The following is an 18,843-nucleotide window of genomic DNA, read 5'->3' as shown; positions in this document are numbered from 1 at the left end:
CTGTCTTAAACCTTGTAATGGAAATGCTTTCTCATTCTGGCATTGTAGCTTCTTGTAAGGGAAGCATGCCTGTTCTATTACCTAGATAAGGTGGGCAGTAGGGAGCAGAGGTGCACTTTTTATATGAATTGAGGACGCAAGAGGGCAGAGGTAGAAGGCTTCCTTTCCTCCTTCTCTAGGTCTACTCTGAATGCAGCTAAGGGGCCCTTAAGTGTTTTGCCTCCAGAAAAGGTTGCCATTAAATCAGGATCCACCTTACATTACTTACATATATCTCAATATTTTAAATACCTTCAACCACTGTACTTTCAAAATCCATTTATTTTAACTCTAGTCCATCCTGACTGTGTATAAAATTTCTTTTGAAAGATTTCCCTTCACGAAACTTCTACAACATTCCTTTGTATTCAGATTTTGTGCCAAGCCATTTGACTCCAAGTAACCAGTCTCATTGAGGACAAAATTACTTTCTTTTACTTTTAACAAAAATGTGTTTCCATTCCTTATATTTTTCTTACCTATCTACTTTTGTTAACACACACAGTTGCTTTTTATTTCCTTTGGTCTTAATTACATTTAACAGAATTTTAACTCTTAGAAATCTTAGTCTGCAGGGAAAACTAAGTAGTAACCCTCTGTGGACTGTCTATTACATCAGAATTCCCTAGATGGCAAACTTATGAATCAATTAAGCACAAAGCATGTTTTTGTTTAACAGATCCAGATACCCTTAGTTTCTCTGCAACAAATCAGAAGCATAGACCCATGTCTAGTAATAAGTGCTTTTGACTTTTATCTTGTTAGATATCCAATGAATTTAATCTCCATTAATGATGCAAGTAATCCTGTAACATTTTTGGTTACCACAGTCTTTGAAAGTTATTTTAACAATTACCCATGAACACTGTGAGAGAGACAAAATTAACCATTATTTAAGTTATTCTTTTGCTACCAAATTGGAACACAGATAACATGAGCATATTTGAGCTTCAGCAAATCTAGGCAGAATGAAAGTTTTGTCGTTGTTTTTTTTTTCCCCACCAGTGGAATTGGGCAGTCCATGTCAGTCCGGAGAAGACAGGGAATTTCCCTGAAACACAGTGACTTTCGGGAGCTACTCGGGAATATTTCTTAAAGTCCCCATTCTGAGGTAGGCTGACCAGAGACAGTTGGCTATAACAGTTGGTTTTGAGGGATGGGTCTCTCCCAATGTAGAGTATCTCAGGACAAACATGAAGGAAGAGGTCATTTTGTCTGCCTGGCCCCTCCCCTTGTGGGAATTTAGAGGCCTCTTAGCATGAGCAGGTCAGGAGAAACCCCTAACTTGGATCAGGCCTCTGCGGACCTGATTCTGCCTTGAGCCATAGGAGGTCTTCACAGAATCGCAGGGTAGGACTCACTCAGGCTCCATAGCTGAAACCATGGAGCACAAGCCCTCACATACACATTTAGACAGATTCCAGACTTCCACCCAGGACTTCCGTGTCCTATGTGGCAACGATGTCACCCACGAGGTGGTCAAGCTCCCCTTCCACCTGTGAGCGGGCCTGAATTCTGTCCTGGGTCCTCTGGGACATTTACCCAATCTGAAGTCCCATCCTGGCAGAATTTTCTGACTCCCCCTGGACTTGGTTCAGCGCAGTGGTGGCCAACTATTGTCGAGCCTCTGTCAGGGTCTAGTGAAATCACTGGCGGCGTGCTTTTCTTTCCATCACAGGAGCCTGAGATGAGTGGCCTCCCCACTGGCCTCCAGCAGTAGTGGTTCAAGGGGCCAGCATGGCTGTGGGCTTCCCAGTCAACGCACCAAAATGTTGCAGCAGACACTCGGCAGCCAGGGAGAGACAAGGAATACACACTCAGGGGATCCAGAAAGACTATCCTGCACTGGTCCCAGCCCAATGGAGACATCTCCAAAGGCTGAACCCTGAACCCTGGCTCTGGCCTTCTTTGAAGGGTGGGCTTGTAGGAGCTTAAGGGAAAAAAGGAGGGGCCACTTACTGATTGTCCTAAGTGGAAAGGTGACTGATGCAGGAGATAAGCAAGATTACAGAAGACAAAAGCATGCAAAGGGAGTATCTGGTCTTGGACATCTGGCTGGTCCCCTTTTTTATTTGCCCTTGCCAGGTTGCCTCCTCACTATGGGCTTCATCAACATAACTTTGCTATCACAAAAATCTCTTGCCTAGGAAATAAATGTTGAAAACAACTCTGTTGTCCATTCCAGGAATAACTGTAAGATCCATCAAGTCTTCAATAAAAAGTGCCAAATGACATTTTTCATCCATAAGGAATTAGAAACTTTGGACTTAATATACTCATCTTGCTGTGTCCACCAAACCTAAACCATTNACTCTTCCATAAAAAGTGCCAAATGACATTTTTCAACCGTAAGGAACTTGAAACTTTTGGCTTCATATTCTTGCCTTGCTGTGTCCACCAAACCTAAACCATTTCATCACTGTTTCCCCTCCATCTTAATCACAAGCAACGTGATTGAACCCAACGTCAAAAGAAATATTCCACACTGACTTCAAAATCTGAATAAATCCCTCTCCTGTCCTGCCACGTCCAAGACTCTCTAAGACCCTGTCCAGGTAGTGCTTTCCCTGACAGTGTTGTTCGATAAAGTCAGCTTTACTTATCAAGTTGTTTGACTGATAGTTGCAAAGCACAGTACCTGAAGAGCAAGGTCACCATTACTGAACATCATGTAACAGTGGATCAAGCTCAAATCCCAGGACGCATAAGGATAGAAACTTCTGAAACATGCACTGACGGAAGGACCACAGATACGTGGAGAAATATGTTACCTAACTTCAGATTTAAACGCGCAGCAACACAAGCAAAAAAGTAAAGAAAACCGTCGTTAATGTGCTTATTATACAGAGGAGAGCAAATTCACTCAAGTACGACAGAAAATCCAGAAGCATGGAAGGGAATGATTGCTCAAAGCGTGTATAAAAAAATAGTGTTCAAGTACTTAGTATCTATTATTGTTCTTTTCGAGACACATTCAGCACTAACAGTGACTACAAACTGTCCCCAAAGTATCTGGATGCAAAAGAGAGCTCGGGTGGGAGGAAAGAGATCACTCTTGTAGCACCATTTCAGCTACTCTGTGGACCCTGCCTTCCCACGCCTTGGCATCAGACATGGGAAAAAGTCCACGAACATTGCAAACACCCACATCAGAACGCATACACTTTGTACCGTGGCCTTTGCTGCGCAAGCCTATTGTTAGCAAAGACTGTTGCTGAGCATGCGCCCTGCTGTCCCCGCATCCTGTGAGCAGAGCTGAGGAAGAAGGCGTAGTGTTGCTGGTGTCCCGATCATTCTCGCTGCCTGAGCACAACTGGTAGGTCCAGAAATCCATCCTTCCGGGCCTGGAAGTGTGAGTGACTCTGAGGATCGTGGCAGTGGGGCTCGGGGGTTCGGAGCCGTAGGTGTGTGGCCTCCGCGGTGGAAGGTGCTAGGAGATAGCGTTCTTCCCCCAGGCGTCGTGGCCGCCGTGGCCCTGGTCCTCGAGGTAGGACGGGGACGAGTGGGGATGGCGGGGGAGGAGGACGAAGGTGATGCAGACAGGGAGGGTGCTGGGGGCGTCCTTCGAGGTATGTGAGTCCTGGAGACACCCGGACGTGCCGGCAGAGCACTGAAGCCAGAGTCCTCAGGGGGACCCTGGGTGCGAGGCGGGCCAGGCAGTAGAGAACAGGTGTGGAAGGGGCGCCTGGGTGGGCCAGTTGGAAAGGGCCGACGCGCGGTCTCAGCGCAGGTCTGATCTCGGGGTGGTGAGTTCAAGCCCCGCCTGGCCTCCGGGATGGGCGTGACGTCTACTTTAAAAAGGGGGGGTGGGCTGGAAACGGGGACCTCAGCGGGGTTGGAACTGTGTCCCCGAGATTTGTATCGCACTGTGCCTGGTGTCAAGGGAGGAGCTGCCCAGGGGTCAGTTATGAAACTAGACACGTGAGCCATAATTTTGGGAAGGAAGCCACTGGCAGTGTGCAAATATGAAGACCTTCTCTGCGTCCCAACCAAACCTTTTTTAAGGGGGTAAAATGGGCCCAGCAAATGGGAATGTGCAAAGCAATAGTGCCTCGGGTTGAAATTTCCAGCACTGTTTTCTCACATGCCTCTATGACGGGGAATCTAGCTGTGGAAGTAAACCTCATGTTTGATTCTGTCCTCAAGGTGATTTGATTGCCAGTTTGGCTGATGTAAATGTTCTTTTACATTGATTTGGGCATTTATTTGGTGCAACCTCAGCATGTACAGTATCCTTATTTTAAGGTTGATTTTTAAAGTATTTTCTAAGTAAAAACAAATGAATACGTTTCTCCTTGGAAGTTGTATACCTAGCGTTGAGAGTACATTTTCCAAATACTGATATCCTACTTTCAGGGTGAAACATGAGTGGACAAGTGACAGCAAGGTATAAATCTAAAGAAATAAAGGGTAATCAAGAGGCTAACCAGCCGTCTGCACCTGTGGCTGTGATTACTTCTGTATTTGATGTTTTCTATACCATCAGTGTATTTTTCTGAAACTGTTGTTGAACTACAAACATACAGGTACAGTGAGCAGGAAACCTTGAACCAGAAGGTGTCCGTCCTCCTGTTGCCTGTGGAAATGTCCCCTATGACTCCTTTGTTATGCTTTTTAACAACAGGTTGTACATATCCGTCCCAGCACAGTGTAAAATAGCCTCCAAAGTGCTTGTGGGTGCCTCTTCTGGAGTAGCCAGGCTGCGGGAAGAGTAACTTTTTTAAAAATTTAAATGTTACTTAGCATACAGTGCAATATTGGTGTCAGGAGTAGACTCCATTGATTTATAACTTTCATACAACACCCAGTGCTCATCAGCAGTGGCGTCTTTCTCGCCCATCACCCATCTGTTTATGCCATCCTGCACCCACCTACCTCCATCAGCCCTCACTTTGTTCTCTACAGTTAAGAGTCTCTTGTGATTTGTTTCCCTCTCTCCTCTTATGTTTCCTTGTCTCTTCTTGTGTTCTTCTGTTTTATTCTTCAATTCCACAGATGAGTGAAATCATATGGTGATTGTTCTTCTCTCATTGACTTCTTTCACTCAGCAGAATACATTCTAAGCCCTTTCCACATCTTTGCAAATGGCAAGATTTTATTCTTTTTCATGACTGAGTAATATTCCATTATATGTATACACAGCCATATTCATTTTAGGAATACATATATAGAATCATGTATTATAAGTGCTTTTATACTCATTATTTGATGTAAAATGTGTAGTGTATGTTTATATTGTTGGCATGTATTAACAATGCAATTTTTATTTGGACACACACACACACTAGGTCCAGCAGCCGAGTGATGAGCAACCTCAACAAAAGGAGGCACCCCCTGAGAGTCAGGATATTATTCCTGATAAAGAGAAAGCAGTTGCAGAAGCACCTATGGATCACNCACACACACACACACATGCATACTCTCTCTCTCTCCCTAGGTCCAGCAGCCGAGTGATGAGCAACGTGAAGAAAAGGAGGCACCCCCTGAGCGTCAGGATATTATTTCTGATAAAGACAAAGCAGTTGCAGAAGCACCTATGGATCACGGTGAAGGTAAAGGAGAGAAGAATGCTTACTGGGGGCACAGGGTATATTTTTGCATCACGCGTTATGTCATAACAGGACGAGAGAAAACATTAGGAGAGAATCTTAGTCATTTCCTGAAAACTCCTTGAAAATGTGAATAGAGTATAGTTTGCAGCTCTGTTCGCTCTAGTGAATTTCCCCTCGTTCTTCCAATGCAGTCCTTCCTAAATTGGAGGAAACTGTTGACTACTAACGTATACATTTCTTCAGTAGTTTAATGTGTTCTTCTCAGGACCTTTTTGTGTAGCTTTTTTCTTCAGTGCGTCAAAAGTGTAAGCAGTTGTTAATAGTATGTGCACAGGGCCAAGTCAGCATATCTTATCACATCTGGAATAAAGATGATTTGCATAGGGATGGTAGCCTTGTTGCATACATAAGAAAACCTAGGCTCAGGGATTGTGGCTTGCTGAAGACTGCTTGTCACATGGAGACATAATTAAGTTTCATTTCACGTTTGTTCTTCTTTTCACTTCCTACATCTGTGTTTTTATACCAAAATGTGAATGGTTTGTACAGAATGTGTAATACTAAAATGTGTACTGTAAAATTAGCTAAGTACAGCCACAGGATAAATGAAGTTCAGTGGAGCAGGAGATAGATTCCAGAAAAGGGCTCCAGGAAGGACGGCCACAGTTATCTTTGGTTAACTATTGCATATGGTACATTTGGGAAAAGCTGGCTCATTCGGGAAACTAGGATATAGGTAAAGTATATTAGTGTGAGTTTTAAGTGGCTTTAGGAGGTGTTTAGGTACGTTTATGATTAGGCAACTCAAACGTATCTGAAAATAATTATGAAACAGGAATAAATAGCTTCCAATATAGTATTTTCATCAAATACTTGTAGTGAATTATGGACCTCCTTCGGGCCAAGGATTACTTTAGGAATTCTCTGGTAAGAGGTTTCTACAGCAGGACTGACAACAAAGTCCGTTAATTCCTTCCCACCCGACTCCCTTTATTGTCGCTGTAAGACGGAAGTTTGACTCAAAGTCACTATGTTCTGCTGTTATTTTTGATACTTGGTTCTCTACAGGACTCATTTATCATGTTATATAGAGAGACTTTGCCCCTGAAATAACTATTTAAATTTTGCAAAATAACGTTCAGGTTGCCCTATTCAATAGGGGATGGATGTCACTAGTATAGGATTTGTCCTAGGCCCACCAATGCACTCAGCTAATGGTTCAGGAAATTAAATGTTAGTTTTTGTTACAATCCTATCCATGGTTCAGGCCACCTGGGTGGCTCACTTGGTTAAGCATCAGACTTGGTTAAGCATCAGGAAACTCAGGTCATGATATCGTGGTTCGTGAGATTGAGCCCCGCGTTGTGATACTCTCTGTCTCCCTCTGTCCGCCCCTCTCCTGCCCGTTCTCTGTCTCTCTAAATTAAAAACAAAAACAAAAAACTTTTAGAAATCCTGTCCGGGGTGTAAATGTAAGCTTTCTTTCCTGATGCTCTCTACTCTTAGTACACCGTGGTAATATAATGCAATTGTAGGCTTAGTGTGGTTTCTTTTTAGATTGTTATTTGAAATAAGGTTTCATAATACAGAAAAACAAAATGTGAAGTGCATCTTTTCATCCCTTTTTCAATTACATGAAGTCTACAGCTTGTATTTCATATAATGGAAAGAATAAATATTATTACTTCTTTCTTTAGTTTATGTTTACTCCAGAATTGATGACCTTTGTTTTTTCAGGGCCTGGCCTGGAAGCTGGTATCCAGAAACTGCATCTGAACGAAACTGAGGGGATACGTGAAGACGACACTGATTTAAAGGGGGCGAATTTTGCATCTGGGAAGCCTGTTAAAATGCCTGAGGCAGGTGTGTTATCTATCTGGAATGCGAAGTATGCAGTTCTTTTTCTGAATATTATATCTTTCATTATGTAGATGTAACTTATACTTTCTGAACAGAGTTTACACAGAAAGGTACTTTCATAACTAGGTCAGACCCTAACTTCCTGACTGCCTGGTTTATACCCTATCAGTTATAGAATTAAATTGGGTCAAAACCTTATTAAATTATAAACTAAGAAAACATTTCTTTTTTTATAAACGGTAAATGCTGGGACACTTGAGTGGCTCAGTCAGTGAAGCAGGTGACTCTTAATTTGGCACAGGACATGATCTCACAATTCGTGGGATCAAGCCCGGTGTAGGACTCTGAATGGCAATACAGAATCTGCTTGTGATTGTCTCTCTCTCTCTCTTCTCCTCCACGGCTTGCTCACTATTTCTCTCTCTCACTCTAAAAAAAAAATTAACTTTAAAGAAAACACTCTCCATGGTGTAAATTTCAGCTATCTTAGCTGATGCTCTCTAATCTTTGTACAGAGTGGTCATATAATGCAAAAGTAAATTTTGTGTGGTTTCTCTTCACATTGTTATTTGTTTTTTTAATAGTTTATTGTCAAGTCTGATTCCATATAACACCCAGTGCTCATCCCCACAAGTGCCCTCCTCCATGCCCATCACCCCCCTTCCTCTCTCCTCCCCCCGCCACCAGCCCTCCGTTTGTACTCGACATTCAAGAGCCTCTCATGGTTTGCCTCCCTCCGTCTCCCCAACAATTTTCCCCTTCTTCTCCCCCATGGTCTTCCGTTAAGTTCCTCCTAATCCTCCTATACGTGCAAACGTAGGGTATCTGTCCTTCTCTGCCTGATTTATTTCGCTCAGCATAATACCCTCAACGTCCATCCATGTTGCTACACATGGCCAGATTTCATTCTTTCTCATTGCCATGTAGTATTCCATTGTAGAGATAAACCACATCTTCGTCATCCCTTCGTCAGCTGATGGACACTTAGGCTCTTTCCATGATTTGCCTATTGTTTGAGAGTGCTGCTATGAACATTGGGGTCCATGTGGCCCTATGCTTCAGCACTCCTGGATCCCTTGGGTAAATTCCTAGCAGTGGTATTGCTGGGTCATAGGGGAGTTCTAGTGTTAATGTTTTGAGGAACCTCCATACTGTTTTCTAGAGGGGCTTCACCAGTTTACATTCCCACCAACAGTGTAGAAGGGTGCCCATTTCTCCACAACCTCAGCAGCATCTATAGTCTCCTGATTTGTTCCTTTTAGCCACTCAGACCTGCATGAGGTGATATCTCAGTGTGGTTTTGTTTGTATTTCCCTGATGATGAGGGACACTGAGCATCGTTTCATGTGTCTCTTGGCCATCTGGATGTCCTCTTTGGAGAAGTGTATGTCCATATCCACTGCCCGTTTCGTCACTGGATTATTTGTGTTTTGGGTGTGGAGAGTGTTGAGTTCATTACAGATATTGGATACTAGCCCGATATGGCATTTACAACTATCTTTTCCTATTCCGTCAGTTGCCTATTTGTTTTATTGATTTTTACCTTTGCTATGCAGAAGCTTATTATCTATTTTTTTAAATTTTTTTTTTTTATTTCGGAGAGAGAGAGACAGCGTGAGCAGGGGAGGGTCAGAGAGAGAGGGAGACACAGAATCTGAAGACAGGCTCCAGGCTCTGAGCTAGCTGTCAGCACAGAGCCCGACGCGGGGCTCGAAGCCACAAACCGTGAGATCACGACCTGAGCTGAAGTCGGAGCCCTAACCGATTGAGCCACCCAGGCACCCCTCAGAACCTTTTTATCTTGATGAGGTCCCAAGAGCTCATTTTTGCTCTTGGTTCACTTGCCTTTGGGCTTGTGTCAAGAAAGAAACTGATGCGGTTGAGGTCAAGGACGTTGTTTCCTGCTTTCTCCTCCGGGGTCTTGATGGTTTCCTGTCTCACGTTCAGGTCCTTTATCCATTTTGAGTTTATTTTTGGGTATGGTGTGAGAAAATGATCTCGTTTCATTCTTCTGCACGTTGCTGCCCAGTTCTCCCAGCACCATCTGTTGAAGAGGCTGTCTTTTTTCCGTTGGATACTCTTTCCTGCTTTGTCAAAGATCCGTTGACCACATATTTGTGGGTCCGATTCTCAGTTCTCTATTCCATGGGTCTATGTGTCTGTTTTTGTGCCAGTGCCATACTGTCTTGATGATGACAGCTTTATAGTAGAGGCTAAAGTCTGGGATGGTGATGCCTCCCATTTTGGTTTTCTTCTTCAATATTACTTGGACTATTCGGGGTCTTTTGTGGTTCCATACAAAATTTAGGATAGTTTCTTCTCGCCTTTGGAAGAATGCCGGTGCCACTTTGATTGGGATTGCAATGAATGTGTAGATTACTTTGGGTAGCAATGACTTTTTTTTTTTTTTTTTTTACAAATAGTTTATTGTCAAATTAGTTTCCACATAACACTGAGTGCTCATCCCCACAAGTGTCCTCCTCCATGCCCATCCCCCCTCCCCCCCCACATCCATCAGTCACCAGTTTTTGTCAGCATTCAAGAGTCTCTCATGGTTTGCCTCTCTCTCTTTCCCCCACCATTTCCCCCCTTCTTCTCCCCCTTGTTCCTCCGTCAAGTTCCTCCTAATCCTCCTATACGTGCAAACATATGGTATCTGTCCTTCTCTGCCTGACTTATTTCGCTCAGCATAACACCCTCAAGGTCCATCCATGTTGCTACACATGGCCAGATTTCGTTGTTTCTCATTGCCGGGTCGTATTCCATTTTAACTACGTTGATTCATCTGACCCATGAGCATGGGATGTTTTTTCATTCTCTTTGTGTCTTCTTCAATTTCCTTCATAAGTTTTCTATAGTTTTCATCATACAGATCTCTTATTTTTAGTGAGGTTTATACCTTTGTATTTTATGGTTTTTTGTGCAATTGTGAATGGGATCAGTTTCTTGATTCCTATTTGTGTTGCTTCATTATTGGTGTTTAAAGATGCAACTGATTTCTGGGCGTTCATTTCGTACCCTTCACCTTTCCTGAATTCGTAGATGCATTCTAGTAGGCTTCTGGTGGAGTCTGTTGGGTTTTCCGTGTAGGGTATCATGTCGATTGAGAAAAGTGAAAGTTTGACATCTCCTTTAACAATTCTGATGCCTTTGATTCCTTTTCTTGTCTGATTGCTGATACTAGGACTTCCAGCACTCTGTGAAACAACTGTGGTGAGAGTGCACATACCCGTCATGGTCCTGACCTCAGGGGGAAAGCTCTCCGTTTTTCCCCATAGAGGATGATGTTAGCTGAGGGCTTCTCATAGATGGCTTTTATGATGTTTAAGGAAGTTCCTTCTATCCCAACTTTCTCGAGGGTCATTTTTAAGAAGGGATGCTGTGTCTTGTCAAATGCTTTTTCTGCATCTGTACAGGATCATATGTTTTTTATCTTTTCTTTCGTTAATGTCATGGATCACATCGATTGATTTGTGAATATGGAACCAGCCCTGTAACCCAGGAATGAATCCCACTTGATGATGGTGGATAAATCTTTTTACGGGCTGTGGGATTCGAATTGCAAGTACCCGGTTGAGGTTTTTTGCATCCGTATTCACCAACGATATTGTCCTTTAGTTCTCTTTTCTTGCCAGATCTCTGTCTGCCTTGGGAATCCAAGTGATGCTGGCTTTGTCAGATAAGTCCAGAAGTTGTCCTTCGATTTCTATTTTTTGGAACAGCTTGAGAAGAATGGGTATTAATTCTGTTATAAACGTCTGGTAGAATTCCCCAGGGAAGCCATCTGGCCCAGGGCTCTTACTTGTTGGGGGATTTTTGATAACTGATGCCATTTCATCACTAGCTATGGGTCTGTTCAGGTTTTCTATCTCTTCCCATGTGAATTTTGGTAGTGAGTGTGTGTTTAGGAATTTGGCCATTTCTTCTAAGTTGTCCAAGTAGTTGGCATATAATTACTCATAGTATTCCTTGATTATTGCTTGTGTTTCTGAGGGGTTGTTTATAAGAAGTCCATTTTCGGGGCGCCTGGGTGGCTTAGTCGGTTAAGCGTCCGACTTTCGCTTAGGTCATGAACTCGCGGTTCGTGGGTTCGAGCCCCGCGTCGGGTTCTGTGCTGACTACCAGCTCAGAGCCTGGAGCCTCTTTCAGTCTGTGACTCCCTCTCTCTCTGACCCTCCCCTGCTCACGCTGTCTCTCTCTCTCTCTTAGACATAAATAAAAAATATTAAAAAAAAAATGTCCATTTTCATTCGTGCTTCTTTTCCTTTGAGTGCTCTCTCTTTTCTTTCTGAGACGCCTGGCTAGAGGTTTGTCAATTTTGTTTATTTTATCAAAGTACCAACTCTTGGTTTCATTGATCTGTTCCACTGTTTTTTTGGTTTCCATCTTGTTTATTTCTGCCCTGATTTTGATTATTTCCCTTCTCCTACTGGGTTTGGGGTGCTCCTGTTGCTCTCCCTCTAGTTCCTTTAGGTGAGGTGTTAGATTCTGTACTTGCGCTTTTTCGAATTTCTTGAAATGGTCCTGCAGGGCAATGTACTTTGCTCTTAGGACTGCCTTTGCCTCATCCCATGGAGTTTGGATTGTTGTTTTTTCATTTACATTTGTTTCCATATATTTTGTAATTTCTCCTCTAATTGGCTGATTGGCCCATTCGTTCTTTAGTAGGGTGTTCTTTCACCTCCATGTGTTTGGAGGATTTCCAGACTTCTTCCTGTGGTTGACTTCAAGTTTCATAGCATTGGGATCTGAAAGTGTGCATGGTATGACCTCAATTCTTTTCTATTTACGAAGGGCTGCTTTATGTCCCAGTATTGGTCTATGTTGGAGTTTGTGCCATGCGCATTTGAGAAGGAGGTGTATTCCATGGCCTCAGGATGTAGAGTTCTAAATATATCTGTCAAATCCCTCTGGTTCAATGTGTCATTCAAGTCCATTGTTTCTTTAATGATTTTCTGTCTAGTTGTCTATCCAGTGCTGTAAGTGGAGTATTAAAGTCCCCTGCTATTAGCACATTCTATCCATAAGGTTCTTTCTGTTCCTGATTCGTTCTTTTATGTACTTGGGTGCTCCCGTATTCGGTGCATAGACATTTAGAATTGTCAGCTCTTCCTGATGGATAGACCCTGTAATTATTATATAATGCCCTTCTTCATCTCTTCTTACTGCCTTTACTTTAAAGTTCAGTTTGTCCGGTATGAGTATACCTACTCCAGTTTTCCTTTGACTTCCAGTGGCATGATAGGTATTTCTCTATCCCCTTACTTTCAATCTGAACATGTCCTCATGTCTACATTGAGTTTCTTGTAGACAGGAAATAGATGGATTTTGTTTTTTTATTCAGTCTGCTACCCTATATCTTTTCATTGGAGCATTTAGTCCTTTAACATTCAGTGTTATTGAAAAATATGGTTTGAGCGTCATCGTGTTCTTTGTAGGATTCATGCTTGTGGTGGTGTCTCTGGTACCTTGTGTTTCTTGCAACATTTTGCTCATAGAGTCCCCCTCAGGATTTCTTGTAGGGCTGGCTTAATGGTGACGAATTCTTTCAATTTTTGTTTCTTTGGGAAGACTTTTATCTCTCCTATTCTGAATGACAGGCTTGCTGGATAGAGGATTCTTGGCTGCACATTTTTTCGGGTCATCACATTGAAGATTTCCTGCCATTCCTTTCTGTCCTGCCAAGTTTCAGTAGATAGGTCTGTCACCACTCTGATGGGTTTCCCTTTGTATGTTAGGACCCTTTTCTCCCTAGCTGCTTTCAGAATTCCCTCTTTTCCCTTATAGTTTGCCATTTTCACTATGTTATTTCGTACACCAGATTGATTCAAGATACAGCTGAGGGGAGTTTTCTGTGCCTCTTGGATTTCATTGTCTGTTTCCTTCCCCAGATTGGGAAGTTCTCAGCTATAATTTGTTCAAGGACTCCTTCAGCACCTTTCCCTCTCTCTTCCTCTTCTGGAATTCCTATGATTCGGATATTGTTCCATTCGATTGTATTGCTCAGCTCTCGAACTCTCCTTTCTTGCTCCTGGATCAGTTTATCTCTCTTCTCCTCGGCTTCCGCTTTTTCTTTAATTGTGTCTCCTAATACACTTATTCTCCCCTCCGCCTCTTCCATCTGTTCATTGGATGCCTCCATTTTATTACGCATCTCATTGATAACATTTTTTTAATTCATCACAACTACATTTAAAGTCCATCGTTTTTGTTGCAATAGCTTCTCTTATGTCTTCCATGCCTTTTTCAAGCCCGTCTTTTAATTTTATGGCTCTTGTTCTAAATTCTTTTTCAGATATGTTGCTTATGTCCATTTAGAGAAGTTCTTTAGCTATCAGTTCTTCCTGGAATTTCTTCGGAGGAGAGTTCTTCCGTTTCATCATTTCAGTTAGCTTTCTATCTCTTGTTAGTTTTAAAGGTTTGTTCTGCAGTCTGCACCTGCGAGTACTGTTGTATTAAAAGGCTCTTTGACTGTCCAGGGCTTGTCCATTCAGGAAGTGTTCTTTGAATGGTGCCTCTTGGTTTTTCTTGTGGAGACCTTGGTTACTTTATTTCCCTACTTGTACTTATATTTGGGGCCCTCCACCATGTGTACTTTGGCTTGTTTCTTGAGGTATCCTGAAAAGGAAACAGACAGACAAACACACAGGGAACCAAGGCACACAAACACACAGACAAATCCAACAAACATGCAAACCGAAAGGGAAAAAGAAAACGGAAAAAAGGAAGGCATGAAAAACGAGAAAGGAGGAAAGACAAATAATAAAAATAAAAATAAATTAGAAGAAAAGAAAAGAAAAAAGAAAAAACCCAAAGGATAAAGCACAGTCTGAAAGCATAAAACCAGAATTCCCAGCTCGAAAGAGCCGGGGGTATGCAGTGCTGATGGAAGAGCATATGCAAAGAGAGAAATGACAGGGCAGGGAGGAAGCGACATTGGAAATGAAATGACCAGGCAGAGAGACTACGGCTTCCATCAGAGAGAGAAAATTTACGGAGCTCCCTACTTCTCCACCATCTTGCCTCCCTCCCTAGATTGTTATTTCATATAAGGTTTCATAATACAGAAAAACAAGATGTCAAGCCCAACTTTCCATAACTTTTTTAATGACATGAAGTCTACGGGCTTGTATTTCATGTAATGGAAACAATAAATGTTACATCTCATTCCTTAGATTTTATGTTCACTTTTTCAGTGATAACCTTTGCTTTGAAGGACCTGACCTGGAATCTGGTATCCAGAAATTGCCCCTTCCAAAGAATAAGGATATTAGTGAAGATGACACAGATGCGAAGGGGGCAGATTTCCCAACTGTGGAGCCCGTGAAAATGCCTGAAGCAGGTATATGATCTATTAGGAATGCGAGGTATGCAGATCCTTTCCTGAATATTATAGTCTTCATAATTTAGATGTAACTTTACCGGTAGATACTTTAATAACAGACATTACACAGAAAGGTACTTTCACAAGTAGTTCAGACCCTAACTTCCTGACTGCCTGACTCACCCTATGAGATATAGAATTAAATTGGGCCAAAGCCTTATTAAATTATAAAATAGGAAAGCACTGGTTTTTAATAAAGTGTAAATACTGGGGCGCCTGGGTGGCTCAGTCTGTGAAGTATGTGACCCTTGATTTGGCTCAGGTCATGATCTCACAGTTTGTGAGTTCCAGCCCCATATTCGACTCTGCGCTGACAGCATGAGTCCTGCTAGGAACTCTGTCTCTTCCTCTCTCTCTGTCCCTCTCCGATTTGTGCTCGCTCTCGCTCTCTCTATGTGTCTCTCTCTCAAAATATGTAAATAATCTTTTATATAGAATAATCTGTAAATACTTTAACCTATAGCTGATTAAATTCAGAATCTTCTATAATTTCCTCTTTTCAGAAACACAGAATGCATTTGCTGTAAATACCAGTTGTATGCAATATGCTGAGGTACTGGAGTAGCATCCAATACCAGCTCTGACATAAGTTGTGTGACTCTGGGAGAATCCCTCCGCTTCTGAACCCATCTTGATGCTTATATTTAGTGATTTCAAATCGGATATAGTGCATTCATTTTATGCTGTTTGTGGTGTTCTCTGGTTCTGTTGGATAACATACATGGAATCCAAAAATCATCCATTTTGTTTGATTTACTTATCATCAGATAGCATCTTTGATCAAATTTTAACATCTGAATTGAGATTTCCGTGCCGTTGAGAACGAGAAAACATACTGTTTGATGTGGGTTTTTCTCTATGGAGATCCGGATACCTGTTCTTAAATTTGTCAAATTCTAAATCATTGTGGCTCTTACAAAACACGTGCAGTTTGAAACCTTTCCCCCATGAAGGCTCAAATGACTGAGTAATAAAATGGCAAGAGATGGTTTAGTTTCTAGTTTCTGTGGCACATCAAGTAGGGAGAGTGCATGGGTGTTCTATGTACGTGATGAATCCGTAAATTCGACTCCTAAAATCAGTACTACTGGTTACAGCTTCAGTAACTGGAAACTAAGTTTAAAAATATAAAATAAAACGATCTTTTAATAGGTTCATTTCATTTCATCTGTTCTGACCTGAAGTGTCTTTTTCACTTCTTGTATCAATAGAAAGTGTGTTCAACAAATCTTGGCAAAGTATATGCTTGGAGTTCTATCTTATAAAATGGAAATTATGCTGTCCTGTGTATATCGTTAATTCAATCTAAATAAAATTCTGCTGAGTAATGTTTCCAACTCTGTGTCTATCTTCCAGGTGAAGGACAAGGGAAGGTTTAAGCAAGAAGAAGCCGAAAACAGGCAAAGTGCTCTCCTATAGGAAGGATACATCAGCATTAAAAATCTCTCAATAAAATCTTACAACTTTCTCCACAGACTCTTTTAGTCCCGTGTTAGACTTACTCTAAGTACTAGGTGCTGTTAACAATTGTGTCGTTTTTTTGAAATGTTATATTCTGATTCAGCTGGTAAATGCAGATAGATCTGTACATGGACACTCTCTCCAGCAGCCTTGCTACATACGATTGAATGCCAGAGGTGTACGTCAGCATCCATTATGAGTTTCAACACATGCAATTCTATCATGTTTGAATACTAACAGTTTGTTACTGCTGTTTGAATCATTATCTCCCCTCTTTGTTTTCTCACTTTACAATATTGGACAGACCCACCCAGCACAGTGCTGGAAAGAACTGATAAGAGACATCCTTCCCTATTCCTGATGGGAGTTAGACAGTTTTGAACATTTGACTATATTTACTGTGACTTTAAGGAAGTTCCATTCTCCGTTTAGTGTACTACACTATTTATGTGGAATATATGTTGACTTTCATCAAACACGTGTAGTACGTTGATTCAGATGATCGTAGGATTTTTCTCCCATTAATGTGTTAATGCAATGAATTTCATACATACTTTCCTATGTTTAAATCAACCATACACTTCTGGCAGGGAATGTTCATGATACATTATCTTTGTGCACAATCGACATCATATTAGTTGGGTTAGAATTTTTTTTACTATCTTCATGAGTGATATTGGTGTCTAAATTTAGTTCATATACTCTCTTGGATTTTAGTATCAAGGATATACTGGCTTCATAGAATGAATTGGTATGTAAAACCTCTTTTTCTATTCTCTGGAACTGAAGACTCTGAAAGGCTGTGAGTGACATAGGACTAGTCTTTCCCATGTTCAGCTGTGTCTGGATTGCACCTATTTCATGGGAACTGGACCCTGTAGAAATGGCAGGGAACCTCCAGGTCCCCATCATTTCACATTTGGAGAGGTGCCCAGCTTCCCTGCAAGTAGCCCTTACTGATGCCATCACTCTGACAGCTACCTACTGCAGTTTCTATGGTGTCATTCATCTTCTGTGTCCTGAAAATTAAAAGTCATCGCTCTGTCAACTAGATACTTTGATCTCTGCTCTTTAATTGTGAATAGCTGGCCGTTCACTAGTTGTGTGCACGTAGGAAACTACATCCATTTATTGAGTTTTTAGAGAATAAGTTACTATAAAAACTCCACTATTGATAGCGTGTGTACTATATGTTAGCAACTGCTTTCTCCAGGGTTCCTTACATTTATAACTTCATTTAGTCTTCACACAAAGGGGTGTCAGAGTGTACCCAAACGTACATTTGACTCTGATAAGCAGTAGATTTCGGGATTCACTTCTAAGTTAGAGCCCTTACTCTTCCTCAAAGTAAATACATCTGAAAATGTGGGCCAGGAAACTTGATGGTGTCCATGATGCCCTGGGACAGGCTCTGTACTGACAGCTCAGAGCCTGGAGCCTGCTTCTGCTTCTGTGTCTCCCTCTCTCTCTGCCCCTCCAGTGCTCATGCTCTTTCTCTGTCTTTCAAAAATAAATAAACATTTGAAAACATTTGGATAAATGTTTTAAAAAACTTCTTTTAAATAAAAATTAAACATAAAAATAAATAACTCTAAAGCTATTTGGAACAATTTATACAAACAAAGACAAAGAATAACGTATCAGTCCCATGGTAAAAAAATAAAAATAAAAAAGCCCTCAGCTCTTCTGCAAAACTTTTTTCTTCAAACGTTATTGAAAGACATGGATATTAGCTACTCTTACAGGTGTGAGGTGAATTCTCATTATAGTTTTCTATTACCCAAATGACAAGTGATGTTGAGCATCTTTTCATTTGTCTTTTGTCAGTTTTGAGATCTTCTTTACAAAGATGTCCATTCATGTCTTCTGCTCATGTCTCAAATTGGTTATTTCGGTGCGGGGGTTTGGGTGTTGAGTTTTATAAATTTTTTCTCTATTTTGGATACAGACTCGTTATCAGATATGCCATTTACACATATCTTATCCCATTCTGTAAGTTAGCTTTTCATTTTGTTCACGGTTTCCTTCCCTGTGCAGTAGTTTTTATTTTGATAAAGTCCCAGTAGTTTACTTTTGCTTTTGTTTCCCTTGCCTCAGGAGACAGATCTAGAAAGACTATGGGACATGTCAAACAGGTTACTGCCTGTGTTCTCCTCTAGGATTTTGATGGTTTCAAGTCTCACGTTTAGGCCTTGGATCCATTTTGAATTTAGTTTTATTTTAAAATTCATTTAAAACAAGCTAGATAATATAAAGTATAGTCTTGGCTTCAGGAGTAGAACCCAGTGATTCATCTCTCCCATTGATGCCCAGTGCTCACCGTGAGAAGTGTCCTCCTTCATGCCCATCAGCCATTTAACCCATCCTTGCACCCTCCCACCCAGCCACCCCCTCCAGCAACCCTGATTGTTCTCTGTATTTCTGAGACTCTTTCGGTTTGCCTCCCTCTCTGTTTTTATCTTATTTTTGTGTATGGTATAAGAAAGTAGTCCCGTTTCATTCTTCTGCATGTTGTTGTCCAGCTTTCCTGGCACCATTTATTGAAGA

At 41.6% G+C, this 18,843-nt stretch overlaps 1 protein-coding gene across 4 annotated transcripts; it reads left to right on the top strand.

Moving 5' to 3' along the window:
- Positions 1–3,440: 3,440 nt before the first annotated feature.
- On the top strand, positions 3,441–16,309 carry LOC120227617 (P antigen family member 3-like). 4 transcript variants are annotated; one of them, XM_039225697.1, is made up of 6 exons: positions 3,441–3,526; positions 4,396–4,487; positions 5,477–5,591; positions 7,329–7,454; positions 14,648–14,818; positions 16,192–16,309. In XM_039225697.1, the coding sequence occupies exons 2-5, from the start codon at positions 4,404–4,406 to the stop codon at positions 14,776–14,778; spliced, it is 456 nt and encodes a 151-aa protein (XP_039081628.1). In that variant the 5' UTR covers positions 3,441–3,526; positions 4,396–4,403; the 3' UTR covers positions 14,779–14,818; positions 16,192–16,309. The 4 variants fall into 4 exon arrangements, with proteins under 4 accessions (XP_039081628.1, XP_039081627.1, XP_039081626.1 ...); XM_039225696.1 differs by having other exon boundaries at positions 3,451–3,526; positions 14,648–14,793; XM_039225695.1 differs by having other exon boundaries at positions 3,455–3,526; positions 14,668–14,818.
- The last annotated feature ends 2,534 nt before the right edge of the window (positions 16,310–18,843 follow it).

Source organism: Hyaena hyaena, unplaced genomic scaffold (genome assembly GCF_003009895.1).
Source record: "Hyaena hyaena isolate Hyena2069 unplaced genomic scaffold, ASM300989v1 scaffold_2588, whole genome shotgun sequence".
Classification (NCBI taxonomy): domain Eukaryota; kingdom Metazoa; phylum Chordata; class Mammalia; order Carnivora; family Hyaenidae; genus Hyaena; species Hyaena hyaena.
The sequence above is the reverse complement of the archived record's forward strand: the minus strand, read 5'-3'. Positions and strand labels throughout refer to the sequence as shown.

Excerpts from the sequence above, each read along its gene's own strand:
- LOC120227617 (XM_039225694.1), top strand. The coding sequence starts at position 4,404 with ATGAGTGGACAAGTGACAGCAAGGTATAAATCTAAAGAAATAAAGGGT. Across the intron at positions 7,455-14,667 it reads TGTTAAAATGCCTGAGGCAG|GACCTGACCTGGAATCTGGT; the intron begins GTGTGTTATCTA and ends TTTGCTTTGAAG. Across the intron at positions 14,794-16,191 it reads CGTGAAAATGCCTGAAGCAG|GTGAAGGACAAGGGAAGGTT; the intron begins GTATATGATCTA and ends TCTATCTTCCAG.